This window comes from Cygnus olor, chromosome 4 (genome assembly GCF_009769625.2).
Source record: "Cygnus olor isolate bCygOlo1 chromosome 4, bCygOlo1.pri.v2, whole genome shotgun sequence".
In the NCBI taxonomy this organism is placed as follows: Eukaryota; Metazoa; Chordata; class Aves; order Anseriformes; family Anatidae; genus Cygnus; species Cygnus olor.
The window spans coordinates 29,215,124-29,234,263 of record NC_049172.1 but is presented as its reverse complement, the minus strand read 5'-3'; the positions used below and the strand labels follow the sequence as shown (position 1 = coordinate 29,234,263).

Genomic DNA, 19,140 nt, shown 5'->3' with positions numbered 1-19,140 from the left:
AGAATATTACAGGCCTCATGTCAGACTACAGCGATTTTGTTTATTTGGCGTGTGATTGAAAAAAAAAGTCTGAAAAAAACAGAAGTTACAAAACAATAATTATACTAGTTCTGAAATTACGTCCACCTTCATTGGATACCTTTAGTCACTTGTTCAATTTATTTTTTTCACTGTTTAATTAAGTTTAATATTCTTTTTCTAATTCTGTAGGTTTTCTCTTTATTCTTTGTTTCTCTTTTATCTTCTCCTTCATCCTAACTCACATATAGGACAGGTAAAATGACTCTTCAGCTGCAGGTAGTTGTGACTCACCATACACAGCAGAAAGCAACTACTTGACCTATTTAGACAGAATTCCAATTTCAAATAGATTGAGTTTGACAAAATGAGTTCTTCACTGTCTTTGGACTGGGCCTATTTTTCCTGGTTCCCCTCCTTGTATGATATCTTTCATACCTTTCTTTTCCTATTTACATGAAAATTAATGTATCTAAGTATCAGTGCTGTTCTATTGATCCTTTTATAGCAAAAATCTGCATGAATAATTATATTACTGTATGATAGAATACGTATCTTGTAAATAAATGTGCTTGCCTATACTGTATAGAATTATTTTACATTCCATTAAACAAAGCAAGCATTTTTACTAATTCAATACAATTTTTGGTGATGCATTGTATAATATTTTCAAAATGGTTAAGTCATGCCAACATTTATTGAAATGTTAACTGATTAACTTTCTCCCCCCTCCCCCCCCCCCAACAGTCAGGTCTTGGACTTTTAAAGACTTGCACACATTAATGGAACTTCAATTCATTTAATATCACATACAAGTGTGCAACAGGATCCCTTAGCTTAAAAAATTGTCCAAGGAGACAACTGAATCAGTCATTGTAGATCACTAACTGCCCTCTTCCGTTAATGCAGTCTTTGGCAATGGATTAGGGAGCTATGCAGGCAGGAATCACCAGCTGTAAATTCCCTTAAAGATAAAGCTGAACAAATTTGCCCTCTCTAGGGCAAAAAATTTAGCAATAAACATCAAAATCAATTAGCCAGAAGGGTAGTACCTCTAATGCTGGTAGTTTATGAAGTAGTAGCTTCTGTTCTCTCAAAGCATGCCTGCTCCAAATGTAGCAGAATTATTTAATGGTTTTCTATGGCTGAGGTTAGGAACACAATGTGCATTTATTTACTTATTTAAAGCAATGTGGCAGTAATGGTACTTAGAGTCAATTCCTATTCAAACATATTAATTTACACATTCCTTTTAAAGTGCATATGGTTGATTGCTAATTTACTTGTTAAAAGTTTTGTAGAAAACTAAAAATTTTCTTTTTCTTTTTTTGATATAGACTAGATTCTTCACAGGCACATATTTTAGAGTAAATTCTGGAACCAATTGTAAAATCACCCTAAATTTGATGTTTTCATTTTTAAAAAAGACTAAATCTTTTTTGAGACTAAAATCTTTTTGGATGGAGATGCATATTTATATATATGATTTGGGATTTTAGCTAAACATGAATGATGCCTTCTCATAACTGAAGGAAAGTTAGAATCATCCTAATTAGAGCATTTCTGTAGATACTTGAAATTAGAAGGGCACAATAAGCAAGTAAGTTAATTATTTGCTGAGGTCATTTGCACTGAAATATATCTGTGTCACTTTGCTAATAACCTAACAGTCCTAAGCATACAAAGTGCTAATAACTATTAATGTAAGATTCAGATGTACAAATCCTAGAAGGCAGAATTTTTCTACCCTACGGGTACAAATGTTACAGAAAACATTAAAGGAAAATGAAATTTCACATTCCTACTAATGCATTTTGAGGAAGAAAAATAGAAATAGATTTTAGTTTAAGAGGCATTGGTGAAATTCTGAAAAGATTTCTGCTTTACATCTGTATTAAACTTTGCCCTCTTTTCCTCACACTCTCTTTCCTTGTCCCATATGTCTCTAAAATCCAACTTGTTACTTCATTCCAGTTTTCCATACTTGGTATATTTCTATCGCAGCCAAAAGTTGTCTATTCCTTGGACACACAAACAATCCTACATTCACTGAGAGAAATAACTGAAGTCCCAAGAACTTACAGTGTTTTACAGTATGGATTATAGTGCAAACCATTTTTAACATGTAAGAATTTCATTTACTCAGCACCCATGAAATCGGAAAAACTTTATGCATGCATCTAAATAGAGTTTACACAGCTTGCTTGTTTTGCACAGCTTTACACTCTAAATAGAGTTTACACAGTCATAGTTTGTTTTAAAAACAGCCTGATTAAAAAAACATAGAACAGAATTAGCAAGATACTCTAGTTCAGAAAGACTTAAGTTATGTTGTATCATAACTCCTTTTAAAACTCCGTGTCTTTTCTGGTCTGTTTATCAAGAGAAAAACTTTAATGCAACATACATGTAATATGACATGGCAAATACTATATATAACAACTGCTCTGGTGTAGAAGAAATTAGGGAGTATCATTTCCAAATGAAGATTTATGCTCCTAATTTAGGGAATTATCTGAATGTTACAGTTATCAATTCCACAAGAACACTCCAGGTGATATTACATCTCAACTTTAGTACCCAGAGTAATGGAATTTTTGAACGTTTGATGAGAAAAGGAAAAAACAAGACAACACATTCTAATAAATGTTTGTTCTGATAAATTCAACAGCCTTTATTCAACAAAACTCACATGAAGTTTGTATATGAAAAAGGGTCTTTCCAAGCAATACTGAAGAGGCATGGTCTCACATTTTCAAGGTTATTTTTAATTTGTTTTCTTTGGAGGCAACATTATAGTTCATTTGAAAGTTAATTATAACTGAGTTAAAACTTACCTTATATGGGTAATGATGAGGGTTGTAGCAGGAATGAAAAAGTCATCTACTCTGTCAAACTGCTTTCCTACTGGCTGAGTATGGATTGTGTGATGAGAAACACTCCCACTGGCTTGTGTTATCACCTACATAAAGTAATATTATTACAAACTATGGAAATACTCCTTCAAAATTTAATCTAAGTACATTCATACAATATTGCCTCTTTATTTCATCTGCTGTGTTAATCTTCAGCTAGAAATGACAACACAAATGACAGTGAATAAAGCTGATCAGCATTTCAGATTTCAAAGAATTGTTACATACCTAACGTACCTGATCTTCATATTTCCTTTTTTTCCTCATTTTTTTCTAAGAGTCCATATTTATTCATATACATTATTAAAGTCTCCAGCAGTTAGTGCAAACTAATATTTTTGTTTACCTTTTTTCACAGTTGACCCTAGATTGGGATTATGCTTCTTAAGCACTTCAGCCCAAGTGAAAATATATTATTAATTGATTCACAAGAAGCTATGACTATACGTGCTCCCAAGTCTTGTCAATCAGGAGGCAATTCAATATAGCACATATATATTTAAGAAGAGCAAGTGTGTTTCAGTTTACGTATTCCTTGAACCAATTTTCCTTGAATTTTCCTCAAATCCTGAACAGTCTCTGCAGTAAATCTTTATGGACAAGTAAAAGACAATTTTATATTAATAGCCACTACGATAATCATTTACATGCTCTTAAGACTGGATTAAAAAAGGAAAAGACTTGATTATGGATAGTGTAAAGGAAAAGGAGAGTGAAGATGATCACTGGCTTTAAAATAGGATACGTGTGACTCAATTATCAGTCATTTTCTTAGGAGGAGTAACAGTGAAACTGCCACAAATTATCTTGCATATGCACAGTTACTAAGAGTCTAGAGGTGCTAAAAAAGGTGTTTTCAAATGTTACTCATTTTTTTCTATTTAAGCCCTACGTTTGAATTTCTCTTACTCTTTATGCATTTAAAAACAAATAAGGACTCCATTGACTTCTAGAAAAAGGAAAATAAGTTGAAATAATTTTGAAATTATGACACAAAGACTATCTCCATATTCTCATAGGATTACTTTAAATTAGGAGAAGAAAGTAGTGAAAAAGCAGCAATGCAATTACAGTTTCTTGAAATGTTTCTTTAGTGGCTGTCCCTAGACTTGCCACTGCTCAGAGGGCATGTGAAAAACAAAAATTTTTATTATATATCTGAAGAAAAAAAAAAAAGATGGAACTGTCTTACCTTATTTTACTTACTCTTATATTTTACACTTAGTTTAGTGAAATATGAATATGCCTAAAATCCAATGTATCCTCTAATTAGGGGCAAAAACACCATAAGCAGCAAGTTTGCTCTCAAAAGACTGGAATAGTGGCAAAACATGCTGTTGTTTTTACCTGTATTCCATGGCCTTCTATCAAGTTGATATTGTCAGTTCTGAGTAAAGGTTTTGAAAATATATATATATATATATATACATATTTTAAAGCAAAGTCAGTTATCTATCTTACTACCTCTGCTGGGTCATCATAATGATGTTTAAAGGAAAATATACAAATGTCTCAATTACATAAAAATTCAGCCTATCTAGATTTCATAGCATATAATCAGTCTGATCAATATACCCACCTGCAAAGTTGGTGAATTCTTTTCCATGTTTCCCCAGCTCAGAACCCAGACTTGATCATGTGATTTATCGTAGTGTAGTTTCACTGGGACAGGATCTGTACTCACTGCCTGCAGCATAATAAGAGAAGAAATTCTTACTTTCTGTCACATTTTAAAAAGAAAAATAATAAATATGATTGAATTTAAATGATGACTGGACATACATTTCCTGATGTTTTAAGATCATATTTAAAATTATATTGTCAGTTTTTGAAACAGTCCTCCGATTAATTCAAAGTTACTGAATCACTGATTTTTATCCATTATGTGTTCTAATATTTGACATCAAAACTGCATCATATTGAGGCTATTAAGAAGCTGAAAATAAACATTTTAAATCAAGTAAAAATGTACTTACCTTCCTTCCCTACCATCCCTCTCTTCATACATATCAGTTAAAAACTACACAAATTATTGGAAAATGGATAAAAAGAGAAAGTATACTCAAACCACATAGTGAATCAACACGAGATGCTCCTGCACAGTCCTGCATAAAACCAACACAGTGTTACTGCAGCCAACTCTGCTAAAGTGTATACTGTTGCAGTTGGTAAGCCTGTTAACATATAAATGTTTCCCGAATACGATTTCTACTTTTTGTAGATGTGATCAGAACCAAGGTGTTTTCCCTACAACCTTGAGTTCTGTCTCCAGAGACTAAAAACCTTTTAGGCAGTTGAGATCTACACTTCCTTTTTTAGGAGAAAGACTGAATAATTCAGAGGTATCAAAAGGGAGGACAGACTATTTGATTCAGAGACATTCTGCATGAGGTAACAGTTGTGGGGATTACTTTTCTATATTCATAATTAAAGCAGAAAAAATAAGTGGAAATTGTTTTTAAGTCTCACTATTATGGAACAATAAAGCACAGCTTGTTTATCAGTTTGTCAGGGAGTGTACCAGCTGGCTAATTAAGTGAACCTAATTTAAAGTAATGATGTAGATCCTCAAGATAATGCACTAATGGCTGGCTGAGATTGCTGATGATACTTAACTATACTCCTGAGGTGTTGGAAGTCACAACTTCATGTAAAAAAAAAAAATATCCATTTTTTTCTTTTAGAAAATGGAAAACGAAGACAGGTTGCTGCTCGCCAGATGATTTAAAAACAGAAAGGTGCCCCTTGGAAAAGGTCATTCAAGTTTCATAACATTTTCTACTGCAAATAGAAGACAATTAGTCTAAAGTAATACTTTGGTGGCTGTTGTATAGTTATTTTGTTCAGGCATATCAAAATTCAAGTTGGATTCCTCAAATGAAAGGTCTGGTTTGTGCATGTTCTGCTCAATGAGCACCAGTTGTGTTTGGGATCTGGGCCATGGCACTGCCTGGAGGAGAAGGAATTACCTGTGGAGTCATGCAAGGACAATGCAACTCCCAAGAAAGGAGCAGACAGCAAAAAGAAGCTCAGAGTCTTGGAGACATGCTTTCACAGATGTTTCTAGCTATTCCAGGCTCAAATGCCACCAGCACAGAGTACTAAATGACAATGAGTTCTGGTTATATCAGCAAGCCTTAAAGTCGTCCTACTTAACTTTATGCTGCTAAGCAGTTCCAAACAATTACAGGTGACAGCACTTGTTTTCAAGAACTTACAAATGAAAGTAAATATTTTTCTTAACTTTATTATCTATGATTTAGATGTACCTGGCTAAATCAGGAAACCTATGTATATCTCCTTAAAGATACACCATCCATGTCCCTAGTTTGGAAACATATATTGGAATTTAAAATGTCTATTCTAGGATCTTTTTAAAGTAATTATCTTGATAAAGATTTTTTCATAGAAACAAATCATCCTACAATCTAGTTATATACATTATCTAGATGTATGTATGTACACTTGTATACACATTTTCTTCATTATCTTTTATAGCATAAATTAATAAATATAACGTACATAATAGTACTTCAAACAAAATACCATAACAAGGAAAACCACATCAATATGTTTCCTAAAAAAAGGCTGTTCAAAGGTGACCTGGCTATTATTACAGTAATGGAAAAGCGATGCTATTCTATTTTTCAAGACTTTTTTTTTTTTTTTTAAGGTGAAATGTGTTTTGCTGCTGTTGTTTGGCCCTTGATTAGCATGAAGGCTTGTGTAGTATTTGGTTTTACTTAATATGCCCTCTGAGGAGCACAGAAATAATGCACAAAGCCTAGACCATTACAGAAACTTGAATATTTAATCTAACTCCATACAAGAACTGGAGAATCCCTCTATATCTTTATTGAGGAGGGGTATACTTTTAGTTGGTGGCTGATTTATTGAATTTTACTCTTTAGTTAACATGTAATGTTAAGTATCTCTAGGCATACCATAAATGACAATAAAACAATTATTAAAATAATTACAAATCTCATTTAAAGCAAATTTGAAATGTCTACCAATCAAACTATTCCATAAAACCTAAGTTCAAAACAACTTCCAACTTTTTTTTTTTTAAACATATTTCAGTAAGCTCTAAAGGCATAATATTGTCTCTCTTGTCACTGAAGTCTAAATGTTAATAAATGCAATTAAATTGGGATATCATTCATCAGTTTGACAAATTAAGATGACAAATTAATGCCAGTCGGAGACCAGGGAAATCATTGCTAGAAATTCCAGTTCTTCAAATAAGAGGATTGCAGTGAGAATTTTTTTTCAGTGTCTCTTCCTGAAGGAGTACATCAAATTGGCTGTAAAAAGTCTTATTCTCAGAAAACCAATTCTGATATGCAAAGGTAAACTTAACTAAATAACGATAATAATAAAATAAAAAGAAGAAAAGGAACAAAAATATAAATAACTTTTTAACTTTTTTTTTAAAAGCATTTTATCCATCCCCATCCTCATTTGGAGTGGCTACGGTTTTCAATGCAGCTATGTCTACTGAGTCAATTGATAGACAAGGTAGTAAATATAGATGTTTAAAGAATATAAAATGATAAGAATTAAAATGTTTTTGTCACTATATATATAATCTCTATATTAAAGATTTTCATTTATTTATTGGCCAGAAAAGGCAAAAAAGCCTGAAGAAAATCTCTATTTAAGTATTTTTTATTTAAAATAAATTAGAGTTCTAATACAAATCCATGTTATATTTAACTAAAAACATGTTGGTGATAGATGTGATGATACTATAAGTAACTGTGTAGATGTTATGTATAGTTCGTAATCATTTGTATGATTAAAATTTGAATCAGAACATCCAATGTGGTGTCAAAACCTCTATATCAGAAAACCTCTCATACAGATTTTCTTTCTTCAAAGAATCAGAGCAGAGTTGTTAACAATTTAACTAACTTCAGAGCTTTTGCCCAGGAAATAATTTTATTTCAGAAAAAGCATAGCCCTGCTTTTAAAGTAAATTTCAAGAAGATTTTATATGATCTGTAATGTACTCAAATAAAAACCAAACCAACCAACCAAAGCCGAAACAACAACAAAAAAAAACAAACCACAAGCCCCAAAAGAATGTTGACACTCCTGTGTTGAAAGCCTTTCTTTACCACTGAAAGCCAAATAAAACTTATCTTTCTGTTCAAATGACACCTGCCTGAAAAACTGAAGACTATACTATGAAATGTAATCTAATATAAAGGAAAAAAAAAAAAGTGTAATATGATAGGAACACTAGGCAGAAACCAAATAGCAAAAATAATTACATTTTGCCTTTTTGATATGCCTTGTAAACATAAATATTTTAAGACTTTAAATAATATCTTCATAATCAGAAAGTATTTTAAAATATGATGGATTTATAGCTATGATTTGCCAAATGCATTCTCATATGCCTTTGACAATGCAACAGAATAAAACCTGTCCTTGTGTAAATCCCCCATTTAACCTTGCAGCACATTGACACCACTTATAATGCATTGATACCAGTGGAAATGGGAGAAAGAAAAAAAAAAAAAAAAAGGAGAGAGATAGTGAGAGAGAAGCCACGAATAGATTGGCTATAGTATTTGATTTCTATAATGGCAACCAAACTTCAATTTTTACTCCATCCCAATGAGGCTACTACTGACCATGTGAATTATATTGTGACTCTCAGACTCTCCTAAGGCAATTGTACTGCTCCAAACTCTAGTATGTATCTTAGCATTGCCTTTACTACAAGGTCTTTTACAAACTATATGAGTTAATTAATCTCTGTACCATAGCATCATTTTCTCTCTTTTAGCCAATTAATTATGTTGATTAAGCAGAGTATCTCCAATAATGTCTCAGAGGCTGAGAAACAGACAGTACTACCTACATAGCAGACAGGAATAGAGAAGTTCCAGACCACAGGCTCCAATCTTCGCTAAGCATGGTCTTGTGTCTTCCACAATTCCAGCAATTTCTCTGTCTGAAAGTTTACTGAATAACAGCCCTCCACCTTCTGTAGTCAACCTAACCCCCGATCTTTCCTGTCAAAATGGTTAAATTCCATTATGATAAAATACTATTCTATACCTTCATTTTCAAGTGAAAAGTACTTCAATTCAGAAATTTTCCAAAGAACTACATTTCCTCAACTACTTAATTTTTTTAAGAGGTATTTTTTCATATTGATTCTGTCCCTGCCAACTGACTATTTACAGGAACAATAACTAAACAAACTGTTGTTAAATGTAAATGAGCTTTTTTCCAGATACTGTTTGCTCTCAAACTAATGGCATCTTTTTTCCAAAATATAATGAAAAAAACTTAGACATCAAATTAGACATCAACTCAAAAATTAGAAATACCTGTACAACTTTCTGAGACTGTACATCAACAATAAGTACTCTGTTGAGTGTGGGCTGAGTCACGTAAATGAACTTGTCTTTTACATTAACAGCAGTTGCCCATACACACCGCTGAACAGGATCTCCATCAGCTTTGGGACAAACTTCATCCTATATTTCAAAAGAAACAGAGAAAGTGCAAGAATCAGAACAGCTAACAATGCAATAGATACAGACAAATTAGAAAAATAACAATATTTTTTTCTTCCCCTTTTTTTTAACTGTAAAATACAAATCTCAGAAAATTTAGGGAAGGAAAAAGGACAAATTGACATTAGGACGTATATTGAGGCTAGCCAAACGGCATGTTGTAAGCACCATGCTACTCAAAAGCGTTCTAAGTGTAAAACATACTTCAATACATTCAGGCAGCATTAGCATTGCTGTCCTCAAAGAAAGGATGTGTGTTTTCTACACGTCCTGAGAAAGAAACCCATTTGAAACAATACATGTAGAAAAGTAAGTGAGAGACCTTTTTAAAAATAACAAACAAATAAAATGCACACAAATATATCTTATTACTGTACAGTAGCTTGCAACTCCCCCTTCTGCATCATCACAATATCTTGCGAAGAAATGCAGTTATAGACAGGGCTTACACCTGAGAATACACCAGTAAGGCAGGTTCAAGATGCAGAAATATGAAACTGGAAAGATGACTGTGTAGCTGGAGGGCAAGAGAAGAGGAGGAGCTGTGGTTCAAGTTGCCACATGTTATAGAGACAAAGCACCAGTAATTAGAGGGATTTGCTTTTCTGGTCACGTGGAGTACTGATACATTGCTTCAGAAGTTTGCTCTTGCTCTAAGACGTTCCAGAGGCCTATCACACAAGCGTTAAACCCCATATAAATCAATTGCTTCAAATTATCATTCCTTACCCCTCTGTCCTTCCATCCCTGCAAAAGGATGAAAATAAAACAAAAACAAAACTCCTGTTGACTTCAGTGAAATCATACTTCATATTCCATAATTACTAACTCTCACAGTTTATGTTCACTATTCATATTTTACAAATATATTACTGTTCATCATATATATATAGGTATTTATATCTGTTTCTATTTATTCTTAGTAAAGTTTTGTATTTATCAAAATTAAAAAAATATTTGGACAAATACATTACCATATTTATAAATTCTCTTATTGAAATAGCATGAGTTATTCCTATAACAGACATCAACTTTATGTAAAAACAAACAGCTGAAAAATATTCTGCATGGAGAGGTACAACACGTGTCGAGGGGTTTTTTTTGTTGTTTTCCTGACCTATTCTTCTTTTCCCTCTTTATTTTTCTTCTCATTGCAAGGGAAAATTTCAACAAATTAAAATTATTATTTATTTTTAGCATTTATCTGTACTTCCTCCTAATTTAAAATGCTCTGTCTCACGCATCATAACTGGTCACTGTGAAAACAATTATGATATGTCAGCAGATGATGACTTCAGTGTAGAATGAACAGAAAGAGTTGAAGAGATCTTTAAAAATAATTCTGTTTTTAAGCCTTAGACTCCTTTTAAATGAAGGGGAAAAATACTGTGACAGAACAATACATCACAGAATCACAGAACATCCTGAGTTGGAAGGGACCCACAAGGATCATAGAATGGTTTAGGTTGGAAGGGACCTTAAAGATCATCTAATTCCAACCCCATTGTCAAGGGCAATAATACTTCCCACTGAATCAGGTTGCTCAAAGACCCATCCAACCTGGCTTTAAACACTTCTGGGGATGAGGCATACACAACTTCTCTGGATCATGGAGTCCAACTCCTGGTTCCACACAGGACCACCCAAAAAACAGACCATGTGTCTGAGAGCATCTTCCAAACACTTCTTGAACTTCAACAGGCTTGCAGCTGTGACCACTTCCGTGGGGAGCCTGTCCCAGTCCCAAACCACCCTCTTGGTGAAGAACCTTTTCCTCACACCCAGCCTGACCCTCCCCTGTCCCAGCTCCATGCTGTTCCCTCAGGTCCTGTCGCTGTCGCCAGAGAGCAGAGCTCAGCACCTGCCCCTCTGCTCCCCTTGTGAGGGAGCTGCAGGCCGCCGTGAGGCCTCCCCTCAGCCTGCTCTGCTCTGGGCTGAACAAACCAAGGGACTTCAGCCGCTTTTCAGACATTCTCCCCTGTAGAATCTCACTGTCTTGTCAGCCCTCCTTTGGATGCTCTCAGATAGTTTTATGTCCTTCTTATACTGTGGTGCCCAAAACTGCATAGAGTGCTTGAGGTGAAGCTGCACCAGTGCAGAGAAGAGAGGGACAATCACTCCTCTTGACCGGCTAGCAATGCTGTGCTTGATGCATCCCAGGGTACGGCCTGCCCTTTTGGCTGCCAGGGCACACTGCTGACTCATATTCAATGTGCCATTAACCAAAACTCCCAGATCCCTTTCTGCGGGGCTCCTCTCCATCCTCTCATCCCCAATTCTGCATATGTATATCCACAATTGTCCCTTTCCAGGTGCAGAATCCGTCAGAGCCTGTTATAACCACATTTACTATAACCCTTTGAGCTTGACCCATCTGCCAATTGTTCAGCCATTGTACTATATATGGATGGCCGGGCCCAAAGAGTTGTGGTGAATGGAGTCAAATCCAGTTGGAGGCCGGTTACTAGTGGAGTCCCCCAGGGCTCAGTGCTGGGGCCGGTCCTCTTTAATATCTTTATCGATGACCTGGATGAGGGGATCGAGTGCACCCTCGGTAAGTTTGCAGATGACACCAAGTTAGGTGCGTGTGTCGATCTGCTCGAGGGTAGGAAGGCTCTGCAGGAGGATCTGGATAGGCTGGACCGATGGGCTGAGGTCAACTGTATGAAGTTCAACAAGGCCAAGTGCCGGGTCCTGCACCTGGGGCGCAACAACCCCAAGCAGCGCTACAGGCTGGGAGATGAATGGTTGGAAAGCTGCCTGGCAGAGAAGGACCTGGGAATACTGGTTGATAGTCGGCTGAATATGAGCCAGCAGTGTGCTCAGGTGGCCAAGAAGGCCAACAGCATCCTGGCTTGTATAAGAAGCAGTGTGGCCAGCAGGTCTAGGGAGGTAATTATCCCCCTGTACTCGGCTCTGGTGAGGCCGCACCTTGAGTACTGTGTTCAGTTTTGGACCCCTCGCTACAAGAAGGACATGGAGGTGCTCGAGAGAGTCCAGAGAAGGGCAACGAAGCTGGTGAGGGGACTGGAGAACAAGTCTTACGAGGAGCAGCTGAGGGAGCTGGGATTGTTTAGCCTGGAGAAGAGGAGGCTCAGGGGCGACCTCATCGCTCTCTATATGTACCTTAAAGGAGGCTGTAGCGAGGTGGGGGTTGGTCTATTCTCCCACGTGCCTGGTGACAGGACGAGGGGGAATGGGCTAAAGTTGCGCCAGGGGAGGTTTAGGTTGGATATTAGGAAGAACTTCTTTACTGAAAGGGTTGTTAGGCATTGGAGTGGACTGCCCAGGGAAGTGGTTGAGTCACCATCCCTGGAGGTCTTTAAAAGACGTTTAGATGTAGCCCTTAGTGATATGGTTTAGTGGAGTTCTTGTTAGTGTTAGGACAGAGGTTGGACTAGATGATCTTGGAGGTCTCTTCCAACCTAGACGATTCTGTGATTCTGTGATATATTTGTCTAGCTGTATGGTGGACATTTTGTCCAGAAAGATACTGTGAGAAATGTTATTGAAAGCTTTGCTAAAATCCAAAACGATTACATCAGCTGGCTTCCTTTGGTCAACTGTGTGGCTAGCCTTGTCACGAAAGTTGTTTAAACGGGACATTTCCCTTGTGAAAAGGGACTTTTCCCTATGTTGGCTGTGACCAATGACTGCATATCCAGTACTAAACAATGTTTTCAAGAAGTAGATGATGCATTTCAATGCTAACTTTTCTGTTTCATCAACATTCTTTGCCTGCTGTGCCTCTGTACATTAGAGAAAATACACTCAATCTTTATATGTCAAAAGAAGAAATAAATCAATTTTGAGCTCTAACTGAAGGAGTTTCTTTACAGAAGATCAATAGCCCCTGCTTGTTCCTATGTGGTTCTTAAACCTCAACAAAGGGAAGGTCCTTCAGAAATTGCATTCATAAGGAGAAGCTACTAAACTCAGGTTCCATGGGATGGCATATAATCAGGACCTTCAGCAGATCTTAGACATATAAAGAGTAAGATTTATCTTGCACTGCTAAAAAAGCCATGCACTCTCTAGAGAGGTTTAAAATCTGTTTTTAAAGAATGATAAGCGTAGTGACAAAGCAAACTTTTTATCTTAAACATGGCTAAAAGCTTTTCTTTGCATAAAGTGAAGTGTCAACATAGACAAGTATGTTTCTAATATTACGTGCAATCATCAGATCTACTGTCATTTGCCTTCTGTGCAACTGTCACTTCAATTGGAAGGTTGTTTCACTGATCTCAAATTGTGCTTTATATTTATTCTAAATATGCCTTGTCTTAGTTCCATGCTTTATCTAAACAGATAACTACTTTTAGATTGTTCTACACACTCCTGTTGCGTCCTCAGCGAACAATTACTTCAAATAATGCATCCTTAAATGTTTGTATCTTTAAATGTTTATCCTGTGTCCTTTTCAGTCCTTTCAGTCATCTCTCTTAGAAACTCACCTTAGTTTTCTTCATTTTTTGGTGCTGTGATTCTACAAGGGCACATTCAACATACCATGTAAAAATAGCACCAACTCCCGCTGAAGGAATTCAGGTTTCTCTCACATGGCATCACATAGATTAGTGTAAATGATTAATCATACCTCCCACTGCGGAGGTATACCAGAACAGAGCTATTTTCCTGAATCTGAGTTTAAAACACTGATTGAAATGTATTTCCAAATATTCTCTCAATGTAAAAGATACCTAAACTACATATATATATATATATGTATATAGATGTATGCGTACACATACTTTATTTAAATTATAAACTACAGGGCATGATTCTTAGTATATGGATAATTCATAAAACTCAATCCTTATTTTCCACTTCAAATACAGCAAGAAGAAAGCACCATACTTTCTTAGATCAAAAGTAAAAAATAGAAAGAGAAAGTAAAAGATAAATTTACACATACGAATTCAATTCACTCATCTTAGAATATTGCTTTTGTTATAAATTCCTATAACACAATTCCAACTCTCACTTTGCTCCAAAACTTAAAAAAAAAAAAAGTGTTTCTCGAAAGCAACAGTAAAAAATATGCACCCAAATTCTCATATCCAAAATAGACTTTTTCCCAGCACCAATGGGTTTATGCAGTTGTTTCCCTTCTTATTCAAGCCCACACTTATCTACAAGCTCCAGAAATACCTTCAATCAATGGAACCAAAATCTTACTTTTGAAAAGTTAACAGTTATCTGATTAGACAGTTCAGATTTCCTTTACATTCGAAGCAATAATTCTAAGTCTCTATATTAATTTCCCCAGAGGTTGGGTAATTGGTTAAAATAATTTCTCCTTAAAATATAAGAATAAAACCACCATTTTCTTCTTCTAATTAAAATATGAGCAATTTACTTTTTCCTAATTCATTCTCTGAAAAAGCTAACATCTGATAGAACATTAACTTATTTCATTGCTTTTTTCCCAGATTTTTAATCAAAAAGTGCCTCACCCTACATCATGTCAGCAAATGGAGGAAAATAAATCCTTACAGAAAGTTTTTCAAACTAGACTGGAGCAAAATTCTCAGGAGAAAACACGTGTTTACAGATTTGTATGTGCAAACTCCTTGTTTATAAATCTAGACTTAATGCAAGAGTCCTCAGTGTTTTAACAAGAATTTGAGTAGATCTCTTTAAGCAGTATAAGGAAAACTCCACCTATGCTTTAATTAGCTAATAGTAAGATGACATCAACCATTTACAGGCGTGTATGTGTCCAGGTTTGAATTTATATATCACCTAATCCATCTTACAACAGGAAGTTTTATATGATGAACATACTTGTTATTCAATAGTGAAAATCACTGTGGACCTTTTTCATTTTTTTTCCTCAACAATTTTGCATTTACTACACTTCCTGCATCACAAGAGTGTAAATATGTAAACAAAAGAAATTCCTGTGGACTAACTACCGTGTCTCAAGTTCACATCCTGTGGAAACTTTGCTCTGGCGCATAGTCACATTTTGAAAATTATTATGAAATTAAGCATCATGTTCCCACCTTTAGCACACATTCAACTTCAAATATTAGAAGTCTCGGTTTATTCAAACACACATCTATTTTATTCTGAAATATGGCCATGATGTGTTAGTTCTTGTAGTAAAGAGGGAATCAGAATTATGTTGAACCCAGAATGATTTTTCTATCAATCTTGACATTTTTAAATTGCCTTACCCCACCCCCCCCCCACCCCCAAATTATTTTAATTGGAGGGTAAAATAAAAACATTGTTGCATAAGAATTAGAATTCAAGGGCTTTGGATAATATTAATTTGCAGAATATGAATACAGGTTGCATATTAGCAAGGAATATGCCCCAAACACTTCAGAATGAGAAGACATTTAACTGCTGAGAAGCACTACGTGCAGCATGGATAAGGATCTATTTGACAACAGTTTAAACAGAATTGTCAATATTAGCCCAATAAAAGTCAACTTTCATTTGGTACTTACTTAGAATATTCCAGTAATTTAAATGATTCTGAGAAGGAGTGGAGGAAGCTCTTTATAACTTCCTGTGAACCAAGATGATCCAGTAAAGCACTAAATCTTTTCCTTCACTTTAAACACAATAAAAGTCTAATTGATTCCCTTGTTAGGCACACACTAAAGTGCTTCACTGTATTGACACTCAGTTGCATAAGAGGCAATTAAATATTTAGATAAGAGTTCTCAAGTATATCGTTACTGAGAAGTTGTATTTACCTTTAGCAAAATTAGCATAGCTAAATAAGCACGTGTAAATACCGCACCATTCATTCACAACACAATGCAATGCCATGTAGAAACACCAGAGTTCATTCTTTTATCTGAGCTTTTGTAAAGGTAATTCTACTTTGCTGACAAGTAAACAGGAAAGCCAGAGAGGAACATTGCAGTATCATGTGTATTTCACTTCTAGTACCTAAACTGCACTGCAGAATTTAGAAATGTTTCTACACTTTAACAAATATTTGACAATGAAACAGGTCTACTGGGGTTTTACTAATCATTTGAACAGCTAATTGAGAAAAGTGTAAAGAAATGGAAGAGTATTAAGCAAGCACGAAATGATTTCCTGTAGGTATATATTAAGAGCTAAGTGACACAGATTCTCTTAGCAATAGCCACCATAGATTTGAAAGGCTATATAAAGCAACTTAAAAATATGCAATATAGCCACATCTCTGATTAGCAGTTATATGACAGTTGAAGAGAATTAATAGCAAACAATTTACAACACCAGCTCTTACCATTAAACAATCACATACTGAGCTAGGTAAAAATTTGATCCTGGGATAGAACTGAGTCATTTTGTTATCATTATTTAGAGAAAACGATTTTTCCAAAGAGGAAGATAAGACATTCTGCAAAGGAGGCAACAGTTATCTAAAGCTCCATGAGTTTTTTGTTTTATTTTGTTTTGTTTTCAATTATGTACTACTATATATATTACTGTTAGTAATAGTATTAGCAGTATATGCATGAAATTCTTTTAAATTCATATTTCATCTTTTTTTTTTTCTTCTTGCAAGAATAAAGATTTATTAACTTCTATTATAAGTGAAGGAAGAAGTTTTTGGTGTTAGAAAACAGAAATATTGTTGAATTTAATGGGCAAAATGACATGCATGCAAGTACAAAGCTTAATATTTTACCACAGCTACCCACAAACCAGAGATACCCGAAGAAGCACAAGTCTACACCTACTTAAAAATGAAAGCTGTCAAGTAGTCTGCTTTCCTGGTTTCTTTTTTAGGGATGGTTGGGGGGGTTAATTATTATGCTAATTTATGTTTGAAGGCAACAAAAAGGAATTAAGTCTGACTTATCCATCCTGATTATTACCACATTTCAATAAAAATACACTTAAAATCTAGCCTGCACTTTACACCGATAAAATTTTAACAGACTTCTTAAATAATCAGCTTTTGAATTAAACAGCCATAAAAAAGCTCTTTGGCTTATTTTTGGCTGTGTCAACCTAATTTCACTTAAGCTGCACAAATCAAGGTATGATTAGCTGTTCAAAGCATAATTATTCACACTAAAATAAATCTTGCTGTTGAGTACAGCAGCCTTTGACATCAATAATGTAAATTGAAGAGGAAAACTCCAACGAGACAGTTCTGCTGTTACTTTGTGCTGTTCTGATGTGCTTTAGGTTTTAGGGAAAAAACAAACTGTACAGCTCATGGGTTATTACACATGGGTTCTCATTTCAAGGTCACTCATTCAAATCCAAATAATGAGAAAAAGCTATTATTTTTGAAAGCTAATAGATCATATAGAACAAGTCAATGTAGTGACTAGTACCAAGTGTTCCTGTGAGAACATGCATCATGTCAGCTAGCGATTTGATTAGCAGTAAAGGAAAAACAACGAAAGAACAAATGGAAGTGGAGAATGCACTACTGTTTTTTGTAGTGATACACATAAAAGCTACTTCATAAATGCACAGGATTTGGTGAAAGCAGCTATAAATCCATTGACAATAATGTTATTGAAACTATTTATATAACTGTAAGTTGGAGTCAAAGCACTGATCATCTCTACTAACTTAGTGGAGCTCTAAGGTTGTTTTATCAGGATAAGGATTTGCCTCATGACAACTGACAGTTTAATACAGACAAACAAAATCCATGGAAGAATGATATAAACAAACATCCAGTGGAGAAAAAGAAACTGTTAAAATGATTAATTCAGATATTGTATTTAATAAAGAGAGTGTTAATCCTTGAGTAATAGAGATGCAACTAACTGCATGAAAAAAAAAGCAGGTAATAAAAAGGAAAAAAAATAGAAGATACAGAACTGTTAAAGGAAAGGAATGGGAGAAAAAAGAGGGAGAGAGAAAAAAGAGAAAGACGAAGAATAGTAAGAAAAGCAGAGGAGATAAATTCAATCTAAAACTAAGACTGAAAGTTTGAATTTGATCAAAGACAAGACAACAAATTTTGAGTATACAATTATAAGTTATACATTAACTGAGAAGGCATATCTGAATTTATCAAGCTGATAACACTAAACTAGCATTTCTTAATTAAAACTATAATTGAGAAAATACTATAAGTAAATTAAAAACAAAACAAAAAAACAACTTGCCTGAAAACCGAGGAGTTTTTCACTAGGCTTAATATGTCTCTGAAATTCACATTCCACTGGTTGTATTACTTTGATTCCATCTTCATAAAAAACATAAAACATGTTCCCAATTCCCAGACCTTAGGAAAAAAAAAACACATTGAAATGTACAAATTTAAATAATCACAAGAAAGAAAATCCTCGTATTGAAGTAAAACCCTCATCATATTACTCATATAAGATCAGTTTGTTAATGTGTATTATGCTAATACAACCAATCCTATGGGATCTTCTGTTGTAAAACTAAAACAAAACTCTTATTCAGAATTTCACAGTTTTCTCCATTGGTAAGACATTGTCTTTATGAATATAGATCTAGAAATATAATCTATAGTTTGACAGCTGCAGTAATGAAAGTCTTCTCATGAAATAATTTACATTGAAATAAAATGAATATATATTCTTCATGTATTCTTATTTTTCTTTTCCTGAGGGATGGAAGAGTTAAAATAATTTCTGTATCGCATTGAAAGAGAAGTTCAAAGTCTTTGTTATAAATCCTTGCTATATGTGACAGTTCTTTTAGTCCAAAAAGGA

General features: G+C 34.7%; 1 protein-coding gene across 8 annotated transcripts in view; it reads right to left on the bottom strand.

Moving 5' to 3' along the window:
* FSTL5 (follistatin like 5) overlaps positions 1 to 19,140 on the bottom strand; it is a 415,275-nt gene that overhangs the window by 25,571 nt on the left and 370,564 nt on the right. For all 8 annotated transcript variants that reach the window (XM_040555979.1, XM_040555981.1, XM_040555984.1 and 5 more), the window contains 4 exons: positions 18,565 to 18,683; positions 9,284 to 9,433; positions 4,513 to 4,620; positions 2,856 to 2,980 (listed from right to left, as the gene is read on the bottom strand). In XM_040555979.1, coding sequence (XP_040411913.1) covers positions 2,856 to 2,980; positions 4,513 to 4,620; positions 9,284 to 9,433; positions 18,565 to 18,683 — 502 coding nt within the window. The remainder of the gene's footprint in view (positions 1 to 2,855; positions 2,981 to 4,512; positions 4,621 to 9,283; positions 9,434 to 18,564; positions 18,684 to 19,140) is intronic.